Below are 24,013 nucleotides of genomic sequence, written 5' to 3'. Positions count from 1 at the left end.
AAGTATGGGGATTCACCAAATAACTTCCTTTGGGGGAAGTTATTTAATGATGTCAGTAATACCAGAAGAGGACTTCTCCTCAGGGTAAGACTGCCTGGAAGAGGTAGCAGTTGAGAAGAGGTATAGACTACTGTAGCTGGACCTAACCTTGTAGATCTCTTACTTGTTAGAGCTGTGGCTCAGAAACTGTGACTTTGTGAAGGTCCCTCAGCTAGTTGGTCTCAGTGTGGGCACCCTGCCCACCTCCCAGTTCTATGCTCTTTCCACTCTGCATGCTGTTCTGCAGATAGGTGAGAATGTAAACATTTGCTTAGTTACTGACAGTACCACTAAGTCTTCATTCACATGCTGCCTGATCCTGTAATTCTTAGTATATGTGCTGCCGAAGCGAGCACTGATCCTGTAATTCTTAAAACAGCCCTGCAGGGTTGTTACCATCTCAGTTTTAGAGAAGTGGAAACTGAGGTAACTTGCCCACTGTCATACAGTCAGTGATGATATAGCCTGAACTTGGGTCTTGAGTCCAGGTCTGCCTGTGATTTTCTATAGATTACATACATTGTTTTTAATGATGTGAGGAAAAAATTAAGTAGGATCAGCAGGACTACTGGAATGCAAGATGCTGGGTCAAGAAGTATGTGCATTTATTTATTATAATAGCACTGCTACTTGTGTTCTGAACTTTGTAGTTAAAACTGATTTAAAAACTGGTCTGGAGGGGCTCCTGGGTGGCTCAGTCGTTAAGCATCTGCCTTCTGCTCAGGTCGTGGTCCCAGGGTCCTGGGATCGAGCCCCGCATTGGGCTTCCTGCTCAGCGGGAAGCCCGCTTCTCCCTCTCCCGCTCCCCCTGCTTGTGTTCCCTCTCTCACTGTCTCTCTCTCTCTCAAATAAATAAAATCTTTAAAAAAAAAAAAAAACTGGTCTGGAAGTGGTAAAAGGTAAGCATCACTGAATGAACATTTTAGGTTTTGCGGGAGGAGGTCAGAAGCCACTTTCTGATTAATAAGGGAAATTAAGGGCTGCCTTTTGATGTTTGACTAAAGCGTTCTGGAGATACAGATGGGCTTTCAGTTTCAGAATGTAAACTTACTTTAAAGATCTCTATATATGTCTCCATATATCTTTAAAGATACATAAAGATATCTATATAGATATATATGGCTATGTATATCTATATATATAGACTTTTTTCCCCCTTGTTTTGTTTTTTAAGATTTTATTTATTTGTCAGAGAGAAAGCACAAGCAGGGGGAGCGGCATGCCGGGGTAGGGAGAAGCAGGCTCCCCGCGGAGCAGGGAGCCCCATACGGGGCTCGATCCCAGGACCCCAGGATCATTACCTGAGCCGAAGGCAGACATTTAACGGCCTGAGCCACCCAGGCGCCCTATATATAGTTTTTGTTTGGTTGGTTGGTTGTTTTTAAGAGAGCATGGCGTCGGCTCAGGATGAGGGGAGGGGCAGAGGGAGACGGAAAGACTCTCGGACTCCCCGCTCAGCAGGGAGCCTTGGGGGGCTGATCTCACCACGCTGAGATCGTGGCCTAAGCAAAAGCCCAGAATGGGCAGTTCGGCTGACGGAGCCACGTGCTGTACGGTGAGAGCAGTGGCCGCGCTCCGCGCCCCGCTCTAGCAGCGCCACCACCCACCGCGGCGCTTCGTTGCGAGCGGCGCCCGGGGTAAACCCGCTGCCGGCTGCCGGCTGCCGGCTGCCGGCTTCAGTTTACAGTGACCTGGGCCCAAGGCCCCGCCCCACCTCTGGGAGGCGGGCTCGGAGCTCGGCCTCTGCCAGCCCCGCCCCCCCCCGCCCCCCCCGCCCCCCGGCCGGAACCTCCTGCGTGCCGTCCCGGCGCGCGGCACCTTCCCGCGGCCAGAGGAGTGTGAGGGGACTCGTCCCAGCTCGCTCCGTCGACTACCAGAGGGGACGCAAAGGCCCGGAAGGCCGCTCTGGGGCTCAGGTTAAATCCGCTCCGTCTCCACACGGACTCAGTGCGTCGCGCGGCGGTTCCGTCCGTCTCACAGCGGCGGCTAGTTGCATCAGGTCGCGTGCGCGGCCGGCGGCGGCTTCGGACACTGGCCCGGGCTCGGCCAGGCCCGCGGACCGGAGGCATGGCGCACTTGCGGCTGCTCCTGCTGCTGTCTGGGCCTCAGCTTCTGGTCCTGTGGTGCTGTCCACCCAGCGCAGGTAGGCCCGCGGCGCCGGAGGAGCGGGTGGGGGCGGGGGCGCTGGGCCGCGGAGGCAGAGCAGGAGGGCAGGTTCGCCGCGGCTCCTGCACGGGGCCGCCGCCGCGGAGGCAGAGCAGGAGGGCAGGTTCGCCGCGGCTCCTGCACGGGGCCGCCGCCGCGGAGGCAGAGCAGGAGGGCAGGTTCGCCGCGGCTCCTGCACGGGGCCGCCGCCGCGGAGGCAGAGCAGGAGGGCAGGTTCGCCGCGGCTCCTGCACGGGGCCGCCGCCGCGGAGGCAGAGCAGGAGGGCAGGTTCGCCGCGGCTCCTGCACGGGGCCGCCGCCGCGGAGGCAGAGCAGGAGGGCAGGTTCGCCGCGGCTCCTGCACGGGGCCGCCGCCGCGGAGGCAGAGCAGGAGGGCAGGTTCGCCGCGGCTCCTGCACGGGGCCGCCGCCGCGGAGGCAGAGCAGGAGGGCAGGTTCGCCGCGGCTCCTGCACGGGGCCGCCGCCGCGGAGGCAGAGCAGGAGGGCAGGTTCGCCGCGGCTCCTGCACGGGGCCGCCGCCGCGGAGGCAGAGCAGGAGGGCAGGTTCGCCGCGGCTCCTCCACGGGGCCGCCGCCGCGGAGGCAGAGCAGGAGGGCAGGTTCGCCGCGGCTCCTGCACGGGGCCGCCGCCGCGGAGGCAGAGCAGGAGGGCAGGTTCGCCGCGGCTCCTGCACGGGGCCGCCGCCGCGGAGGCAGAGCAGGAGGGCAGGTTCGCCGCGGCTCCTCCACGGGGCCGCCGCCGCGGAGGCAGAGCAGGAGGGCAGGTTCGCCGCGGCTCCTCCACGGGGCCGCCGCCGCGGAGCCCCACGTGAGGTCCGCGGCCGCCCGGGGCTCTCGTCCGGCACAGGCGGCTTCGTTTACTCCTTGAATTTTTAGTGCCGGCTACTGTGCACCGAGTCGGCGCTTACAGCAGCCTGAGGCTGGTGCCTCCTTTGATTCGGTGCCCTGAATGCTCTGTGGCCGCTTTTGCATCCTTTGGATGCTGGAACTGAGAAGAAAAGCTAGGTGTGGGGGGTGGGTGGGGAGGAGTGGAAGTAAGGAACAGACCCGCCCGCGTGCTAGTGAAGGGGCATATTTCACTTTACTGAAGCCTTTGCCGAAGAGAGTGTGAGGGGAGTGTTTTACCCTTATGGTGACATTCAAACTCTCTTTTACTTTTTTTGGGGGGCGAGGGGAGGGGGGGACACTGATGGATGTTTCTAATTATCGAACAGGAAACCAAAGGAAGGCACATGAAGACATGTTTAAACTCACTCCTAATCACAGCAGTTAGAACAGTAAGATAACACTTCACACTTAATAGACTGGACAGAATAAGCCGGGCTGTGCCAGTGGTGGTGGCTGGATGGGTGGGGATGTGGGCATTTAGGAGACCCTCGGGGTGTCCAGCACTGGGGCTGTGGATGAACCGAATGTGGATTTGCATATGAAGAACTCGTCATTAACTTCAGCCAATGGACTAGCTTTACACGTATCAATGAGAGAGGCTTTGAAACAGTGCCAAGAACAAACAGTAACATGTAACTCCCTACCATTTTCGTAAGTTTGAGAAACAAAAAGGGCAGGGTTTTTTTTGTTTTTTTAAAGAAAGACCCTATTGAAGGAGTCACTTTTTTTTTTTTTTTTAAAGATTTTACTTATTTAGGGGCGCCTGGGTGGCTCAGTTGGTTAAGCGACTGCCTTCGGCTCAGGTCATGATCCTGGAGTCCTGGATCGAGTCCCGCATCGGGCTCCCTGCTCAGCAGGGAGTCTGCTTCTCCCTCTGACCCTCCTCCCTCTCATGCTCTCTCTATCTCATTCTCTCTCTCAAATAAATAAATTTAAAAAAAATCTTAAAAAAAAAAAGATTTTACTTATTTATTTGTCAGAGAGAGAGAGCACAAGCAGGGGGAGTGGCAGGCAGAGGGAGAAGCAGGCTCCCCGCTGAGCAAGGAGCCTGAGGTAGGACTCGATCTCAGGGCCCTGGGATCATGACCTGAGCCACCCAGGTGTCCCACAAAACAAGGCAGTTTTAAAGAGAACAAAAATGGAAGCATTAAACATCTTAGAATGGTTGCCTGTTGGGGGAGGGAGATGGAAATAAAAAAGAATAAATAGTATTTCTATACACTTGCAATGAGCAATCCAGAAATAAAATTAAGAAAACAATTCTATTTATGAAGCCATCAGAAAGAATAAAATACTTAGGAATAAGTTTAACAAAAGAAGCATAACATTTTTTTTTTTTAAAGATTTTATTTATTTATTTGACAGAGACACAGCGAGAGAGGAAATACAAGCAGGGGGAGTGGGAGAGGGAGAAGCAGGCTTTCCACGGAGCAGGGAGCCCGATGTGGGGCTCGATCCCAGGACCCTGGGACCATGACCTGAGCCGAAGGCAGACGCTTAACGACTGAGCCACCCAGGCGCTCCCAAGAAGCATAACATTTTTATTCTGAAAACTATAAAGCTTTTTTTTTTTTTAGTTTTATAGTTCCTTTAATAGCAACTGGTAATCATCAAATTAGCAATGGTTATCTTCAAAAGTTATTACACTAGTCTTGCTGTCGTTTCTCAAAGACAATCAGATACCTAGAGTCACGGACATTTCTCACAATAAGATGCATCATATAAATCAGACTTGGTCTGTCACCAGCACTGATAAGAGCAGACCAAGGAAAAGAACTAAGTCTGGGGACACATTCATGGTCTTAATATAGCGAATGTTTAGCTTGCTCTGATTATTACAAAATCAGAACAGTGAGCATATTCGAGGTTGAAAAAAATTTAAGAGGATCTAAATAAGTGAAATGGAAAAACACCCTGTCTTAAGTCTTTTTAGGCCACCCTAACAAATACCTTAGACTGAGTGGCTTAAACAACAGAGATTTATTTCTCACAGTTCTGGAGGCTGGGAAGTCCCAAGATCTGGTGCTGACTGATTGGGTTCCTGGAGAGGGGCCTCTTCCTGGTTTGTGGAGGAATACCTTCTTCCTGTATCCTCTGGTGCTGAGAGATCTCTCTCTCATGTCTCTGACAGGGACATTAATCCCATTCTTGAGGGCTCCACTCTCATGACCTAATTACTTCCCCAAGGCCCTACTTCCAGATACCATCACACTGAGCATTACGCCTCAACATAGAATTTTGGAGGGACACAAACATTCAGTCCATAGCATATCCCCAAAACAGATTCATGGATTAGAAGACAACATTGTTAAAATGACAGTACTCCCCAAATTGATTTTCAGATTCAGTGTGATTCCTTAACCAACTGAGCCACCCAGGTGCCCTGGATTCAGTGTGATTCCTATTAGAATCTCAGCGGACTTTTTATAGAAATTGATAAATTGATTCTAGAATTCCTATGAAATTGCAAGGGACACAGAATATTTAACACAATCTTTTTTTTTTTTTTTTTTTAAGATTTTATTTATTTATTTGAGAGAGAGAGAGAGAGAGAAACCACATGAGAGGGGGGAGGGTCAGAGGGCGAAGCAGACTCCCTGCCAAGCAGGGAGCCCGATGCGGGACTGGATCCCGGGACTCCAGGATCATGACCTGAGCCGAAGGCAGTCGCTTAACCAACTGAGCCACCCAGGCGCCCTAAACACAATCTTGAAAAAAGAATAAAGTTGAAGGATGTTATGTGGATTAATGTGGGGACATGAACTAAGGAGCCTCTCTGTACCTGAGACACCCCCTCCCCCACAAAAAAGGGAATTTGTTTCTAATTATGTGGCAGCTTTTGAGAGTACCATGCCTCTGTTTTTTCCAAGGGTCTCCCATAACTGAGTTCTCTTATTGCCACAGGTTTTCTGCAAGTGGAGATGGCAGGGGAGACTCAGACGGTGCTTCTGAATGACAATGCCACTATTATCTGCAAAGTCCAGGGTTACCACCACCTGGACATCACAATTATGGGTATCACCTGGTTTTGGAAGCATCAAGTGTCTGCAACAGAAGTTAAACTATTTGAGTTTTTTGGAGACCACCAAATGACAGTCCGACCTGGAGCCTCCGTGTCTCTACGGAGGCTGAAAAGGGGGGATGCCTCGCTGCAGCTGCCAGGGGTCCAGCTACGGGAAGCAGGAGAGTACCGTTGTGAGGTGGTGATCACCCCTCACAAAGCAGTGGGAACAGTCCAGCTGGAGGTTGTGGGTGAGTGCCTGGGGGCAGGGCCCTGGGGTTGCCGTGGTGCTGAGGCTTGAGGTGGAGCTGTGGGCCAATGGAGCAGAGGCTTGGAGCATGGGCCAGTGAGTCAGATAGACATGGGTTTGAGTCCTGGGCTTTCATGGACAGCTGGACAACTTTGGGCAAGTTCTTAATCACATAGAACCTCCCTCTGAACAAATGTAATAATACCTACCTAGGAGGTTTATTGTGGGGAATAGTCTTATGAAAAATGCAGGTAACACAGCATAGTGCTTGGCCCATTATAAGTGCTCAGTGAAAGATAGCTATATTAATTATGATATAATTCACTTAGTGTGTGGACGGTGCATGTTCACTGAAGAGGTGTCTCTGAAAGGTAGCTGGGAAAGGAGAGAGATGCTGGGCTCTGGTTCCATAGATCTGAATCCTGTTTTAGCTTTGCTGCTTCCAAACTGGGTGATTGGACCAGCCATTTAACATTTTTGGGGTCTGAATTTTCCCCTGTACAAAATGGGTTGATAAATCATACCTGTCTTGTAATATTCTGAGGATTACATAAAATAATGTATGAAAATGCCCAGCTGGGTACTGTTGTGAGGTCTGTGCCCAGTGAAGACTTGCAACAACAGCAACACTATCCTCTGAACACCTCTTTGAGCTCTACTTTTCTTTATTATGATTGGTCTGATAATATGTAGGTGAGCTTTGGAGGGTGTATTCGTTTGCTAGAGTTGCCATAACAAAATACCACTGGGTTGCTTAAATAACAGAAATTTGTTTTCTCACAATTCTGCAGTCTGGCAGTCTGAGATCAAGGTACCGAGTAGGGTCGTCTTTTTCTGAGGCCTTTTTGCTTGGCTTGTAGATGGCCATCTTCCCTGCTGTGTCTTCACATAGTCTTCCCTCTGTGCACGTGTGTCCTACTCTTTTCTTCTTATAAGGAGATCAGTCCTATTAGATAAGGGCCCAACCTAATGTCCCTATTTTAACTGAATTACCTCAATAAAGACCCTATTTCCAAACATAGTCGCATTCTGCGGGACAGTGGTTTGGAGTTCAGCATGTGAATTTTAAGAGGCCACAATTTAGCCTATAAAAAAAGGGACAGTGTCTGTGAGCTCCCCCAAATTGTACTTAGGACTTTTAATATTTTGTACATATTAATTTGGGTGATGGGGATGTTAAGTTAGGATTAATTTCCTCTGCAACTGACAGAAAGCTTAAGATAAAAGTATTTTATTTTATTAGATTTATTTATTTATTTATTTGAGAGAGAGAGAACACACGTGTGCATGGGGTGGAGAGGAGGGGCAGAGGGAGAGAGAGAATCTCAAGCAAACTCCCTGCTTAGCATGGAGCCTAACATGGGGCTTGAACTCAGGACTCTGAGATCATGACCTGAGTGAAAATCAAGAGTCGGATGCTTAACCAACTGAGCCACCCAGGCACCCCAAAATAGAAGTATTTTTAAAAAATTAACAGGTTTTAGCTTTTTAGAATAGTTTTATTTATTTTTTCTTTTTAAGATTTTATGTATTTATTTGTCAGAGAGAGAGCGCATAAGCAGGGGCAGAGGGAGAGGGAGAGGGAGAAGCAGGCTCCCCTCTGAGCAGGGAGCCTGATGCGGGACTAGATCCCAGGACCCCAGATCATGACCTGAGCCAAAGGCAGATGCTTAACTGACTGAGCCACCCAGGCGTCCCAGAATAGTTTTAGATTTACAGAAAAATTGTAAAACAGTACAGAGTTTTCATATTACTCTCATCTCTGCACACGACTTCTCCTATTATTGACATCTTACATTAGTATGGTATATTTGTTATAAATAATGAACCAATATTGACAATTAGTATTAAAATTCATAATTTATTCAGATTTCCTTAGTTTTTAAAAATCTAATGTCCTTTTTCTGTTCCAAGATCCCATCCAGATTAGTTGCATTTAGTTGTCATGTGTCCTTAGGCTCCTCTTGACTCTGACAATTTCTCAGACTTTCCTTGTTTTTGACAACTTTGACCTTCTGAGGAGTGGTGGTCAGGTATATCATAGGATGCCACTCTATTGGCATTTCTCTGCTGTTATTCTCAGAATTCGCTGGAGTTATGGTTTTGGGGGAGGAAGATCACAGAGGTAAAGTGCGATTTTCATCCCATCCCATCTAATTGAACGATTTATGACTATTGGTGTTGACCTTAATCATGTAGCTTACGTAGTATTTGCCTGGTTTCTCCACCAGAAAGTTACTCTTCTCCACCTCCTTGTCATGCTATACTCTTTGAAAGGAAGTCACTCTGTGTTGCCCACATTTAAGTTGTGGGGAATCGTGCTCCCCCTCCTTTTAGGGTAGAGTAGCTACATAATTTATTTGGAATTCTTCCACACCGGAGATTTATCTCTTCTCCCCCACTTATTAACCTATTCAATCATTTATTTATATCAGGGTAGACTCAGGATATTTATTTTATACTTTGGGTTATAATTTAACACTACTTTATTTGTTGCTCAAATTCTTTCAGCTTTAGCCATTGGGAGTATTTTCATTTGACTCTTGTGTCTCTTTGACATACCCTCATCATTGTGGGGTTTTGTTCTGCTTTAGGCACTTCCTTACTTTCTGGCACTACAAGATGCTCCGGGATCATCTTGTGCATTTCTTGTCCCATTCCCAGAATCAGCCAATTACTCAAGGAATTCTCCCTGGTTCTTTTTATTGGAAAATGAGATTAGAAACCAAAATCTGGGCACTAGATAATGCTTGTCGCCACTGGGGTATCATTGCTTCTAGGCCCTCTGAACTGATAGAGCAAAGAAATAATGTGTATGTATAGTAATCTGTGTATATACATATGTCTGTAAGTATTTCTATATATAACATCTGTGTCTCTATTAAATTAAATATGAGTTCTTAATGATGCCCCTAACTTTAATCTATTACTGTCTGAATCATTTTAGCCTCCTTCCTTTGCTTATCTGTGAACCCCACACTCCCAACAGTGAGAAACCTGGCTCCTGCCATCCTCCATCTATTTACTTAATTGTTTAATTCCAGTATACATCTGGAATCATATCAGAATTGTTAACCTGTAACCCCATGAGAAACAACTTTGTCAACTAGAGTACAATATTCAGTTACAATTCATTTTGCCTTTTTTGGTTTTTTTTTAAGATTTTATTTATTTGTCAGAGTGAGAGCACAAGCAGGGGGAGTGGCAGGAAGAGGGAGAGGCAGGGTCCCCGCTGAACAAGGAGCCCGATGCGGGACTCGATCCCAGGACCCTGGAATCATGACCTGAGCTGAAGGCAGACGCTTACCGGACTGAGCCACTCAGGCGTCCCTCATTTTGCCTTTGTTCTTATAGACTCCATTTATTTCAAAAATTTCTTAGGTCAGCACCCTTCCTCTGTCCATTGCAGTGAGGTTGCTTCATATGTTTGTAGTACACTTAGATTTGCTTGTTACAGTCTACCTTCTTTCTTTCTTGGGATTCCTTGAACTCCTAAATGGTTTTTTTTTTTTTTTTAATTTTGCATTTCTTAAGGTTTCACTCTTTGTGTTTACAGTTCTGTGAGTTTGACATGTGTATGATATCATACATCTACCATTACAGTATCACAGAATAATTTTACTGCTGTTGCTTCACCTATTCACCCCTCCCCCTGGACCCTTTGCACCACTAATCTTTTTGCTATCTCCATAGTTTTTGCCTTTTCTAGAATGTGATATAATTGGAATTGAAATCATCCAATATGTAGCCTTTTCAGACTGGCTTCCTTCACTTAGTAATGTACATTTAAGGTTCCTTTGTGTCTCTGGGGTAACTGGGTAGCTCAGTTGGTTAAGTGTCTGACATTTCGGCTCAGGTCATGATCTCAGGGTCCTGAGATTGAGCCCTGCGTCAGCCTCCACATTCAGCTAGGATTCTGCTTGAGATTCTCTCTCTCCCTCTCCCTCTGCCCCTACCCTCCACTCCCATGCTCTCTCTCTCTCTCTCTCTTTCTCAAAATAAATAAATAAACCTTAAACAACAAAAAAAGAAGATTCTTCTGTGTCTCTTTTTTTGGTGGCTTGATAGCTCATTTCTTTTTATCACTGAGTAACGTTCCATCATATGGATGTACCTAGTTTGTTTATGCATTCACCTACAGAGAAACATCTTGATTGCTTCCAGTTTTTGGCAATTATGAATAAAGCTGCCATAAACATTCAGGTGTAGATTTTGTGTAGACATTATTTTTCATCTTAATTGGATAAATACCTAGGAGTGTGATTGCTGGATCATATGTTAAGACTGTGTTTATTTTTTTCTTTAAAGATTCTATTTATTTATTTGACAGAGAGAGAGTTAGGAGAGCAAGAACACAAGCAGGGGGAGTGGGAGAGGGACAAGCAGGCTTCCCACTGAGTGGGACTCCATCCCAGGACCTGGGATCATGACCTGAGCTGAAGGCAGATGCTTAACAACTGAGCCACCCAGGCGCCCCAAGACTGTGTTTAACGTGTAAGAAGCTGCCTGTTCTTCCAGAGTGACTATATCATTTTGCATTACTACCAGCGATGAAGGAGAGTTCCTGTTGTTCTGTATCCTTGTCAACATTTGGTATTGTTAATTTTTTATATTTTAACTATTCTAATAGGTATGTAGTGATAATCTCATCTGTTGTTTTAATTTGCAATTCCCTAATGACATGATGTTGAGGATCTTTCCATTTGTTTTTTTTGGTCATCTGTGTGTCTTCTTTTGAAAGATATTTGTTTAGATCATTTGTCCATTTTTCTGTTGGGTTTTTTGTTTTCCTATTGTTGAGTTTTAAGAGTCTTCTGTATATTTTATCTTATTTTTTTGAGTCCTCTGTATATTTTAGATACAAGTTCTTTATCAGATATGAGTTTTGCAGATATTTTTTCCCAGTCTATGGCCTGTTTTTTCATTTTCTTAACAGTGTGTTTTGCAGAGCAAAAGTTCTAAATTTCAATAAAGTCCAATTCACCAATTTTTTCTTTCATGGATCATCCTTTTGGCATTGTATCTTAAAGCTCATCATGTGGGGCACCTGGATGGCTCAGTCGGTTTAGTGTCCAACTCTTCATTTCTGCTCAGGTCTTGATCTCACGGTCATGAGTTCAAGCCCCATGCTGGGCTCCATGCTGGGCGTGGAACCTATTTAAAAAAAAAAAAAGTTTAAAAAAAAGAAAAAAATAAAAGGTCATCACCAAACTCAAGGCCATCTAGATTTTCTCTTACATTATCTTTCTAGAAATTTTATAGTTTTATGTTTAGGTCTGTGATCTATTTTGAGTCAATTTTTGTGAAAAGTGTAAGTTGTATGTCTAGATTCCGGGTGCAAACTTTATGCTATGAATGTCCAATTGTTCCAGCATATTTGTTGAAAATTACCTTTTCTGCATTGAAGTGCCTTTGCTCCTTTGTCAAAGATCAGTTGAATACATTTGTGTGGGTCAATTTTGGGCTCTCTATTCTGTTCTGTTGGTCTGTTTGTCTTTTCTTTCACCAATACCATGTTGTCTTGATTATTGTAGCTTTATAGTAAGTCTTTAGGTCAGGTTGTGTCAGTCCTCCAATTTTGTTGTTCTTCACTATTGTGTTAGCTATTCTAGGCCTTTTGCCTGTCCATATAAACTTGAGAGTTAGTTCATCAATATCCACAAAGTACTTACTGGGCTTATGATTGCATTGAATCTATAGATCAAGGTGGGAAGAATCGACATCTTAACAATATTGATTCTTCTTATCAGAGAAGATAAGAGACAGAGAATATCTCTTGGATATAAAAAAAATATCATTTATTTAGATCTTTGATTTCATTCATCAGAGTTTTGTAACTTTCTTCATATAGATTCTGTGCCTATTTTGTTAGATTTAAACCTAAGTATTTTTTTTTTTGTTGGGGAGAGGGGGCACTAATGTAAATGGTATTGGGTTTTTAACTTGAAATTCCAATTGTTTATTGCTGTTATATTAGAAAGCAATTGACGTTTATATATTAACCTTGTGTCCTGTAGCCTGTTGTAATCACTTACTAGTTCTAGGGTTTAAATATTTTTTGGTCAAGTCTTTGGAAGTTTTCTATATAAATCATGTGTCTGAGAACAAAGACAGTTTCATTTTTCCTTCTTTTTTTATAATTCTTTTTTTTTTAAGATTTTATTTATTTATTTGAGAGAGAGAGAATGAGAGAGAGCACATGAGAGGGGGGAGGGCCAGAGGGAGAAGCAGACTCCCTGCCGAGCAGGGAGCCCGATGCGGGACTCGATCCAGGGACTCCAGGATCATGACCTGAGCCGAAGGCAGTTGCCCAACCAACTGAGCCACCCAGGCGCCCTCATTTTTCCTTCTTAACCTGTGTATATTTTATTTCCTTTTCTTGTCCTATTTTACTAGCTAGGACTTCCATTACGATATTGAATAGGCTTAGAGGCGATATCCTTGCTTTGTTCCTGTCCTTAGTTTCTCACCATTAAGTATGATGTTTGCTGTAGGTTTTTTGTAGACGTTCTTTTTCAAGTTGAGAAAGTTCCCCTTATTCCTGGTTTGCTGTGAGTGTTTGACATGAATGGGTGTTGGATTTTGCCATTGGTTTTTCCATGTAATTGATATGCTCACATAATTTTTCTTCTGTTGTCTGTTGATGTCTTGGATTATATTAATTGACTTTTTTTTTTTTTTAAAGATTTTATTTATTTATTCATGAGAGACAGAGAGAGAGATAGAGGCAGAAGGAGAAGCAGGCTCCCCGCGGAGCAGGGAGCCCGATGCGGGACTCGATCCCAGGACCCTGGGATCATGACCTGAGCCGAAGGCAGACGCTTAACCGACTGAGCCCCCCAGGCATCCCTATATTAATTGACTTTTGAATGATGAACCAGTCTTGAATACCTTGAATAAGTCTCATTCAGTTGTAGTGTATAATTATTTTTATACATTGTTGAATTCAATTTGCTAATATTTTGTCGAGGATTTTTGCATTCAGTGTAATGAGATATATTGGTCTGTAGTTTTCCTTTTTTGTAATGCTTTTATCTGATTTTGATATTAGTGTATTACTGGGCTCATAGAATGAGTTAGGATGTGTTCCCTCTGCTTCTAGTTGCTAGATGAAATTGTAAAAAATTGGTATCATAATTCTCACTGATACGAGGAATTCTTAATTGCAGGAAACAAACTGAGGGTTGCTGGAGTGGGGGGTGGGGTGGGAGGGATGGGGTGACTGGGTGATAGACACTGGGGAGGGTATGTGCTCTGGTAAGCGCTGTGAATTGTGCAAGACTGTTGAATCTCAGATCTGTACCTCTGAAACAAATAATGCAATATATGTTAAGAAAAAAAAAAGAAGAAGAAGGTAGCGGGAGGGGAAGAATGAAGCGGGGGAAATCGGAGGGGTAGACGAACCATGAGAGACTATGGACTCTGAAAAACAAACTGAGGGTTCTAGAGGGGAGGGGGGTGGGAGGATGGGTTAGCCTGGTGGTGGGTACTGAGGGGGGCACGTTCTGCATGGAGCACTGGGCGTTATGCACAAACAATGAATCATGGAACACTTCATCTAAAACTAATGATGTAATGTATGGGGATTAACATAAGAATAAAAAAATAAATAGCAAAAAAAAATTGGTATCATAATTAACTTTAATGGTAGAATTCACCATTGAAACCATCTGGGCCTGGTGCTTTCTTTTTTTTGAAGGTTACTAATTACTGATTCAGTTTCTTTAATAGATGCAGGCCTATTCAAATTATCTTATTTTTCTTGTGTGAATCTCGTTAATTTGTGTCTTTTAAGGAATTGGTCCATTTTATTTAAGTTATCAAATATGTGGGTATAATGTGCTCATAATATTCCTTTATTATTCTTTTGTTCATAGTATCAGTAGTGATCCCTCTTCCATTTATGATATTAGTAATTTATATCTTCTCTCTTTTTTCCTTAATTTACCTAGAAGCTTATCAATTTTAGTAATCATTTCAAAGCACCAGTTTTTGGTTTCATTGATTTTCGCCATTGATTTCAACTTCATTGATTTCTGCTCTAATTTTTGTTATTTCTTTTCTTCTGCTTGTTTTAAGCTTAAATTGCTCTTCTTCCTCTAGCTTCTGAAGGCGGAAGCTTATTAATTAAAATAGTTGACTTTATATCTTTCCTCTTTTCTAAAATATGTATTCAATGCTATACATTCCCCTCTAACCATTTTTGTCACACCCACAAATTTTCATGTGTTATTTTCATTCTAATTTCATTTAGTTCAAAGTATATTTTTAAATTTCTCTTGAGACTTCTTCTTTGACCCTAAGAAATTTGGAATTTTTCCAGCCATCCTGCTGCTTTTTTTTTTTTTTTTAAGATTTTATTTATTTATTTGCGAGAGAGAATGAAAGACAGAGAGCATGAGAGGGAGGAGGGTCAGAGGGAGAAGCAGACTCCCCGCCGAGCAGGGAGCCTGATGCGGGACTTGATCCTGGGACTCCAGGATCATGACCTGAGCCGAAGGCAGTCGCCCAACCAACTGAGCCACCCAGGCGCCCCCTGCTGCTTTTTGATATCTGGTTTAACTCTATTGTGGTCTGAGAACATATTCTGCCTGATTTCTATTCTTTAAAAATGTTAAAGATGTATTCTGTGAGCTAGAATGCAATTTATCTTGGTGAATGTTCCATGTGAGCTTGGGAAGAATGTATATTCTGCTGTTGGATAAGTATCCTATTGATTTATTTGATCCAGTTGATTGGTGGTGATGTTCCTTTCAACTGTTTTCTTACTGCTTTTCTGCCTGCTGTTCTGTTAGTTAATGAAAGATGAGTCTAAAATCTCCAACTATAATTGTGGATTTGTCTGTTTCTCCTTCAAGTTCTTTCAGGTTTTCCTTACGTATTTTGACCTTTTTTTTCTTAAGATTTATTTATTTATTTGAGAGAGAGAGAACATGAGAGAGAGAGAGAGCGAAAGCAAAGTGGAGGGAAAGGGAGGGGCAGAGGGAGAGGGAGAAGCAGATGCGCCGCAGAGCAGGGAGCCTGATACGGGGTTCGATCCCAGGACCCTGGGGTCATGACCTGAGCCGAAGGCACATGCTTAACTGACTGAACCACCCAGGTGCCCCAGGTCTCTGTCTTTTAATTGATGTGTTTAGACCATTCATTTAAAGGGATTATGTATATAGTTGGATTAGTATGTACCATTCTATTTGCTGTACTTGTTCTTTGCTTCTTTTCTTTTTATCTCCCCCCCTTTTTTATTGTAAAATATGTTTATTGATGATAAAACATATAATTTACTCCTGATACTTGATGTTACAAACTTTAGGGTCTTTGAGATATGCAGGATCCTTGTATGTACCTGGCATAAACCTCATTATCTGAGCTCTCTTAATTGCTTTTGTGATTTCTTTTTGTTTTTTCTCACAAAGACTTGTTATGTGCCTTCCATAAATGCATCCAGTAAATGCAGAAATAAACTGGGACAAAACCCATACATTCTTATAATCTACATGTCTTCTACACAAAATACGTTTTTTAAGAGGCTCCTTGTAAGGAGTTCCCATCAGAACAGGCAGGTCCTCATTGCTGGCTACCTGTTTTTTTTGAGTTTCCCTCTTTCTTAAACAGAATTGGTGCCTTGCAGCTCTCTCAGTTTTCATCTACTGTTATCACCCTGGAGCCCTGTTGCTGTGGTGATAAAGGGTTGCAGAGGGGAAGCAGTCAGTCTTACCATTAAATCTCATTCTTGAAGTCCCCTGAGCCTGTGGCTGAGGCTGTGACCTTCAGAAGCTTTTATAGGTGAGACCGGAAGGCTAGAGGGGGCTAGAGTTGGCTAATCATCCTTTACCCAGGTCGGAGAAGGCTCTGGCAAAGTCTTTTCTCTTGAGCATCCTTTGTTGTGATTAATGCACTGGGTATATTTTTAGTTACTTTTCCTCTCCCCCGAAAATAGGAGGGGATTTTTCTTGAATCTTCACTGTGAGAACCAGTGTGGGTTTCCTGGCAGTAAAACCCATGAAAGTATGGTAACCCCCATAAGACTGGGCCCCCAGGAGTTTCTTCCTGTCAAGCTAGTCCATGCTCATCCTTTAGCAATTTGTAAGAGTTACTGCTTAAGTGCTTCTACTGGTTTATGGCTCTGGCATCTGCTTAAGGTGACATTATCTTGGCTGTGATTCTCTCAGTCTGCCTGTCTCTCTAGTTTTTGGGGTGCTGGTTTGCCCTGTCACCTTAATTCTCTCATGGATCTAAGAAAACTTGTTGATTTATAGTTTGTTCAGCTCAGCTTTTTTCTTGTTATGACTTCCAGGGTCTTTACATGTCAGAAGGGAAACCAGAAGTCAACGATGGCTTTTAAAAAAGGGAGTTTATTGTCTTTTACACAAATGTAGCCAACCCAAGGCAGCTATGGCAGTTCTGTGACCATAGGGGACCTAGGATCCTTTTATCTTATCACTTTGCCGTTCTCAACCTATAGCTGCCATCTTATGTTCAGAAGTGGCTTCTCCATCTCTAGCCATCAAGTGCTATTCCAGCCATTCTGCAGGAAAGAGGAAGGGGGAGAGGAGAGTAGGGCACAGTCGTTTTCTTCAAGACACCCTTGTTATTTAAGGATACTTCCTGGATGTTGCTCTCATCATTTCTGATTACATCTAAACGACGAGACCCTAAGTTCACATGGCTACATGGAGGTAGAGAGATGTAGCTTTAACTTGGATATGTCACTGAAGAATGGAAATTGGCCATTAGTAGTCTCTACTCCACAACAGTGTTCCAAGGCTTCCCTCAGATTCTCAGAGGTGTCTGTGTATGATACAGAGTAGCTTAAGAAACTCTGCTCTATGAAATTGCTGTGAGAGTAGGGGGCCACAGCATATCAGCTGACACTGAAACCAACATACGTAGAATATTTAGCCTAAGCAGAATCCCATTCAGTATGCTCACCTTTCCTGAAGGCTTGCATTGGGCTGGTAATAAATTAGTCCCTACCTACCCTCGAAGCATGACTTCTCTCTCTTGGCAGCTTACCCAGTCAGCAGCTTGTTTCCGGAGCAAGCCATGGTGAAAGAAAATGAAGAACAACTTATTTTGTGTATGGCAAGTGGGTTCTACCCCACAAACATTACTGTAACATGGAAAAAGTGGACCCAGAAGGATCCCCAGTATGTGGAGTTTTCTGAGGGCGTCTTCACTAATTGTACCACCAAAAATGAGGATGGCATGTTTAATGTCACTAGCTTCTTGATGCTAAAGCCCTCTCTGGAAGACAATATGACCATCTACCAGTGTGTGGTATGGCACAAATCCTTGCCTACCTCCCAGAGGCTCAACTTCACCTTGACTATGATAGGTAAGCAGCCTCCTGAACATTTCCCCTGCTCTTCACCTTGAGGTTGGGTAATGTAAAACTTTGGTTTCCAGGCAGTCTCGGGGAAGACAGGGGAAGTGGGGAAGATAGAAAGCTTGGTCTGGCATAGCTCAGCCCCAGAGTCAGCAGTCCAGACTAGGTATCTAAGCCAGGGCAGGTGGTCTAGTTGGTGGAGAGTGGTGACAATAGTCCTCAGATGGAAATAGGGCTACTTTTGGCAGTTTAAGTGATCTGGGTGGTCTATATGGCTTGAAGTGTGAAGCTTGCTAGCTACAAGGAGAGAAGGGACAGGATCCTGTCCATGTCCTCTGAAGATAAGAGTCTGTCAGGGACCAGCGACCCAGCCCTGCCAGTAACTCTTCTGCTCAGGCCCCAGGTCCACTGCAAACTGTTGGCTTTTAGAGGCTGAATCCATTGTTCTATCTTACGGGTTGTACCCAAGATGGGGACGCCATAGTAGGGTGATTTTGCAGATGCCCAGGACTTTCCCCAGGGACATGGGATGCTTAGCTCAAGATCTACAGGTCACTACAGAATCCCTCCTGCTGGTAAGATGAGGTTCATGGAGCTCATATTCTGGGCTCCCATGCTCATGGCTGTGGTCCTGGATGGGTATGGCCCTGCTAGTCTAATGCACCTGCCTGGAGCTAAGAGTGGTTTAAAAAGGCAGGGTCTGACCACCGGCCCTGGGGGATGTGGTCTGGGTATCCAGGATGGTCCTGGAAGGAGAGAAGAATTGTTCTTGGAAGTAAGGGCTAGGAATGTGTGTGGGTGGTGTGAGAAGAGATGGGTACAGAGTATGTGTGGGATGTGGGGAGTATGAAATTGAAATATGCTGTGTGTGTATAGTATGAGGGATTTGTCTGGGTTATATGTATGTTTTAGTCCATTCAGGCTGCTATAACAATGTGCCACAGATTGGGTGGCTTAAAAACAACAGAACTTTATCTTTCACAGTTCCGGAGGCTGAACGTTTGTGATCATTGCGCCAGCATGGTTGGGTGAGGACCCTCCTCTGGGTTGCAGACTTCTTATTGTATCCCCACATGGTGGAAGGGATGAGGGATCGCTCTAGGGCCTCTGTTATAAGGGCACTAAAATCCATTCACGAGGGCCTCCACCCTCCTGACTTAATCGCCTCTCCCAACCCTACCTCCTAATACCATCACAGTGGGCACTAGGATTTCAGTATATGAATTTTGAGGGGCCCACATGTTCACTCTGTAGCAGTGAGATGGTGTAGTAGTTTGGAAGCTTTACACGTTGCATGGCGTGTGTGTGTGGTATGTGGTGTTTGATATTGTGGTGTATTCTGGTAAGGGCCACACACGCTGTTTGATGGGTGAGGTGTATGTGATAGGAATGGAGGGTGCCAAGACGGTCACAGGGACAGGGAAAATGACATACAGCCACAGATCCTAGCAGTGGTTGTATGGGCTCTGGCTCTGGCCAGGAGGTTTCTTCTTAATGTTCTTTTCTTCTTTCTGCAGGATCTCAGAAGTCAGCTTGTACTCTGAAGTACGTTTTTCTCTGTGCTGGAATAATCTTAGTAATTGTACTGATTTTATTTATTTTTTGGGAACAGGTAAGTGGCTCAAGCAAAGTTCAGCCCTGTGTTTTGGAGCTGGTTTTGGGAGCTCAGGGATTACTGCCCGTGGATGCTGTTGAGGAGTTCTTAGGTTTGACACGGGGGTATGCTAAGTGTGGTGTGTGTTTGTGGTGGGTGGCTTTTTCTTTTTTACAGATTTTTTAAATTTATTTGACACAGAGAGATAGAGATAGAAAGAGAGGGAACACAAGCAGGGGGAGTGGAGAGGAAGAAGCAGACTCCCCGCCGAGCAGGGAGCCCGATGCGGGGCTCGATCCCAAGACGCTGGGATCGTGACCTGAGCTGAAGGCAGGCACCTAACCAGCTGAGCCACCCAGGCGTCCTGGTGTGTGTGGGGGGCTTTTTCTGATGTTCCATTGATGAACTCTCTCTTCTGATCTCCATGTGGTGGTTTATGACTCTGGGGAGATACAGCATAAAGCCCCTCTGCCTCTTCATAATATACCAGTTTCACTGTATCAAACCTGACCTTTTTGATTCAGACCAGGTTTTGAACCATATATGGGCTGCACTGTTGTTCTCACACATAGAAACAGTGCCTCAGAGGTAAGAATTCCTTTTCCCAGGTGCTCATATTTTGTTAATAGCTCAATGGGGTAACCTATCACCAGATTTCATTGGTTTAACCAGGGATTTCTAACCCTCCCTAAGTGTTTCCAAACTAAAACATGTTTTCTAACATGTTTATCCCTGATTATGCCCCAAATAGCAAATAAAACAACTCAAACTGTAGAGGCCCAAGAGACCAGTGTAAACATGTTGGTTAAAATGGTTCTACATAATAAAATTGCCCTCAGTTATTTATGGACCTGCCAAGGCAGAATTTGTGCAATAGCTAATACATCTCATTGTAAATGCCTTAGGAAAAGTACAATAATCGGTTAATTAAGAAAAAAAGCTATTTGTTCATCTAAAATTCGCTAGCTGATTCATGGGATTTATTCTTCTGATGGGACCTAGGCCAGTGAGACAATTAGATATAACGTGGTTTTCAAATGTTTCTTGTGATACTTGTGAATGTTCTATTTCTTGCCTTCCTCTGGCTTTTGATAATCTAGGTGCTATCATGATAACCTCACATTTGCCAGTGATATTTATTGAAAAAGAGACTTTAGCCTGGATTCTGTGGTGGTTTGCAGTTTTGGTTCCAAGCCTTTACCCTTCCTCACATCCATGTACTTTGCCATGTAATTTTGTAGTGTCCTCCAATGATGGGCTGCCCCTTAACATTGGGCTCAACCTTGTGACTTGCTTGGGTCAGTAGAATGAGGCCAAAGTGAAAGAGTGCCAGTTCTAAATCTAGGCCTCAAGAGACCTTGTGTATTTCCATTTGCTTTCTTTGGTGCTTCTGATATTAGTAAGAGGAGGATGCATCCCAGTGAGTCTGTTGGGGGCCAAGTGACATGGAAATTAGAGCTAGTTGTGCTAGTAGAGGCCAGTCTAGCTCAGATGATGGCCCACAACTCCCACTCAACAGAGCCAACTCTCAAATGCATGAGAAATACTTTTTTTTTTTTTCAAAGCCACTGTATTTTACGCTCGATTTTACACAGCAACAGCTAACCGATACAACTCCTCAAGAAGTTGAGTTTTGACTAGCAAGTGTGGTTGCTATGGGGATGTGCTGCTGAGACCCCTTAGAGAGAGCCTGCTATGGAGCGTACTCAGCCAACATGCTCCAGCTGTGGCCTATCAGGGACCTGCTGCAGTATTCAAGCCTGTGCCATGCTTTCCCTGGGCAGCCCCAGAAAAGAGCTGAGAAATGCAGGAGGCTTTGTAGCTCCCCGGAGACTTTCTCAGACTTGCACGGTAGTCTGGGGCTCTTGCTACCCAGTCCTCTCTTCTTCCTGCCTTTACAGATACTACACCTGCACCATGGTCTAAAGGCTTTGCCTACATACTCATGTGCCTTCTCTCCTTTATCATTTACAGGTACTACATCAAACAAATACCTTATTCTCCATCTTGAAAGCTTATTCTCGGAACACCCAAATTGACACGAGAGAGTAAACAACTATAATGAGGTGCTTTCATTATGATGCATTCATGGCTTATTCTGATGGGGGAACCACTAGAAGAACATTGGAAGTTCTTACACAGGAACAGCAGAAACACCAAGGTTTCTCAGTGAATGCATCTGTAACTGAAATTACTTTTCCTGGTGGCTTAGATAGCTTGCTCAAGAGCAGACTGTTCAAGGTGCCTTCCTTGATAGCCTCCTGCCAATCAGCTTATCCAAGAAAAAGAGAGCAACACTTTCCAAAGAAGACATACTACAGATGGCCAAAAGACACATGAAAAAGGTGCTCAACATCACTCATCATCAGGGAAATCAAAACCACGAGATTATTACCTCATACCTGTCAGAATGGCTAGTATCAGAAAGACAGGAAGCAACAGGGTTGGCAAGGATGTGGGGAAAAGGGAACCCTAGTGCACTATATTGATGGAATGTAAATTGCTAGTAGCCACTATGGAAAACAGAATGGAAGTTCCTCAAAAAATTAAAAATAGAATACCATGTGATCCAGTAATTTGACTTCTGGGTATTTATCTGAAGAAAACGAAAACACTAACTCTAAAAGATACAGATACCCCTATGTTCACTGAAGTATTATTTACAATAACCAAGATATGGAAACAAGTGTCCATTGATGGATGGATAAAGAAAATGTGAGACTGTGTGATAAAGAAAATATATAATGAAATATATGTATATATATATAATGGAATATAATGGAATTTTATTCATCCATTAAAAAAAGAATGAAGCCTTGTCATTTGCACTAACACAGAAGGACCTTGAGGATATAATGTTAAATGAAATAAGTCAGACAGAGTAAGACAAATACCATATGATCTCACATGTGAAATCTAAAAACAAAAACAAAAACCCAAGCTCATAGATAACAGAGAGCGCAATGGTGGGTGCCAGGGGTGGAGTGGGGTGGATGAAATGGGTGGAGGTGGTCAAAAGGTACAATCTTCTGGTTATAAAATAAATTATGGGGATGTAATATACACCATGGTGCCTATAGTTAATAGTACTGTAATGCGTATTTGAAAGTTACTAAGAGTAAATCTTAAAACAGTTTAGAAAAACTTTTAAGAAAAGAATATTTTTATAACTATGTATAGTGACAGATGTTAACTAGACTTATTTTGGTGATATTTTGCAATATATACAACTACTGGATCATGTTGTACACCTGAAACTGATGTACTGTATGTCAATTATACTCCTCCCCCAAAAGTAACACTGTTTTTAGACTGTGGCCTGTTTCCATTTCAAATTCTACTTCTTAGTTCAATGAGATCCACCTATACATGCTAATATAAGAATAAAAGTATGCAGCTGCACTTTTAATATCTCTGAGTTATTCTTTGAGAGGAGATAAGTGATTTGTCTAGGGTCTCATGGCTAGTAAAGAGTAGAGCTTGGATTTTTAATCAATATGCCATACTACCAAGAAAGATCCAGGGTGGGCTTGGGGTGTGAAGGATGAGCTGGATCATTAGATCTAGAGGAGAGGCTCACTCTATACTGTTCTTGTCTGTTCTTAGGGGAGGACCTGTTGGTGTGTTTGACCATTGCCTCATTTTCTGTAACTGAACCAAGGTGGCTGATGCTATTCTTAAGTGGACCTGTGTGCAGGCACCTCATTCAGGACAGGCTGACAGGGCTGTGGGAGTGTCATGCCAGGTGTTAGTCATGGGTAAGATACAGTGTGGTTCTGAATGTAGTTATCAAGGGATGTGCAGTTGTATTTCAGGATCTTTGTGGGGCAGAGAAGCCCTGTTCACATCTCTACTGAAAGTTGAAGTAATGACCCTGAAAACAGTTTTTAGGACACTCAGCGGCGAGGGGGCGCTCAGTGAGCTCATTCATGGGCATAACTAACATGGAAGACTCTTGGCTTAAAGAGAGGACTCCCCATAGCCGAACTCCCACCTGAGGGTGGTTTAGAGTGGTCTCTAGTGGCAGCACTGGGAATTGCAGCATCAGTTTAGGTGGTGCCTATTTCAAGAATATACCATATTAGAGGAGACAAAGAATCTCATAAAGTGGAGATCTGGAAGGAAGAACAGGGCAACAGTTAGAACTGTGAAACAAATGAAGTAGTTCAAAGCCGCCTACAGTCATTGAAAGAGTGATTCAAAAAGAATGACACCCCTTGAACAAGAAGTAAGGCAGTCGAGATTTTAAAAGAAATTCTAATAATTTTGTAGAGATTATAATAGAGTAATAAAGTAATATAAGGGAAAAATAAAATTAGGTGGGAAAATGACAAATGGGATCTTTTTATAGGAAGGTAAAACATTAGATGTAAAATGTGGGGGATTATAGAATGGACATTATTGATTGGAAAGGAATCTATGATGTGGAAAAAAGAAAGTGCGTTAAGGAGTTAACTAAGCTCAGAAATGAGTATGCTGGTCAGACCTTCAGAGACCAAAAGGGGCACAAAAGAGGTAGAACTATAGGATGATTTTCATTCTACTTCCAAGATGGATGGGAGATCAAGGACACAGTAGGAATTTGACAACCAGTGAAAGTCTCAGTCAGAACTGTATTGCATTTACTTCTCTCGGGAGTAACTTCTCTGCCCCAACAATGATGGCATCATGAGAAAAACTGGAATTGATAAAATGAAGTAAAGAATAGACAGAGGCAGGCCTACCTGGTCTGTTTATTTCACCTTGAGTG

At 43.9% G+C, this 24,013-nt stretch overlaps 1 protein-coding gene and 1 non-coding gene across 4 annotated transcripts; one reads left to right on the top strand and one right to left on the bottom strand.

Annotated features, from left to right (window-relative positions):
- Nucleotides 1-1,817: 1,817 nt before the first annotated feature.
- On the top strand, nt 1,818-22,665 carry NCR3LG1 (natural killer cell cytotoxicity receptor 3 ligand 1). 3 transcript variants are annotated; one of them, XM_045894060.3, is made up of 6 exons: nt 1,818-2,182; nt 5,997-6,344; nt 17,352-17,678; nt 18,654-18,697; nt 19,187-19,214; nt 21,238-22,665. In XM_045894060.3, exons 1-4 carry the CDS (start codon nt 2,107-2,109, stop codon nt 18,674-18,676), a joined length of 774 nt encoding a protein of 257 aa, XP_045750016.1. In that variant the 5' UTR covers nt 1,818-2,106; the 3' UTR covers nt 18,677-18,697; nt 19,187-19,214; nt 21,238-22,665. The 3 variants fall into 3 exon arrangements, with proteins under 3 accessions (XP_045750016.1, XP_045750013.1, XP_045750012.1); XM_045894057.3 differs by lacking the exon at nt 18,654-18,697; XM_045894056.3 differs by lacking the exon at nt 18,654-18,697 and having other exon boundaries at nt 1,820-2,182; nt 19,187-19,281.
- Nucleotides 4,828-4,959, bottom strand: LOC123858109 (small nucleolar RNA SNORA72). Its single transcript, XR_006794067.1, has one exon. It is a non-coding gene; the product is annotated as a small nucleolar RNA SNORA72 (small nucleolar RNA).
- Nucleotides 22,666-24,013: the final 1,348 nt, after the last annotated feature.

This window comes from Mirounga angustirostris, unplaced genomic scaffold (genome assembly GCF_029215605.1).
Source record: "Mirounga angustirostris isolate CCGP_5_RB_7025 unplaced genomic scaffold, mMirAng1.0.hap1 SCAF_13, whole genome shotgun sequence".
In the NCBI taxonomy this organism is placed as follows: Eukaryota; Metazoa; Chordata; class Mammalia; order Carnivora; family Phocidae; genus Mirounga; species Mirounga angustirostris.
Note: the sequence above shows the minus strand (reverse complement) of the source record. Positions and strands in the feature narration are given on the sequence as shown.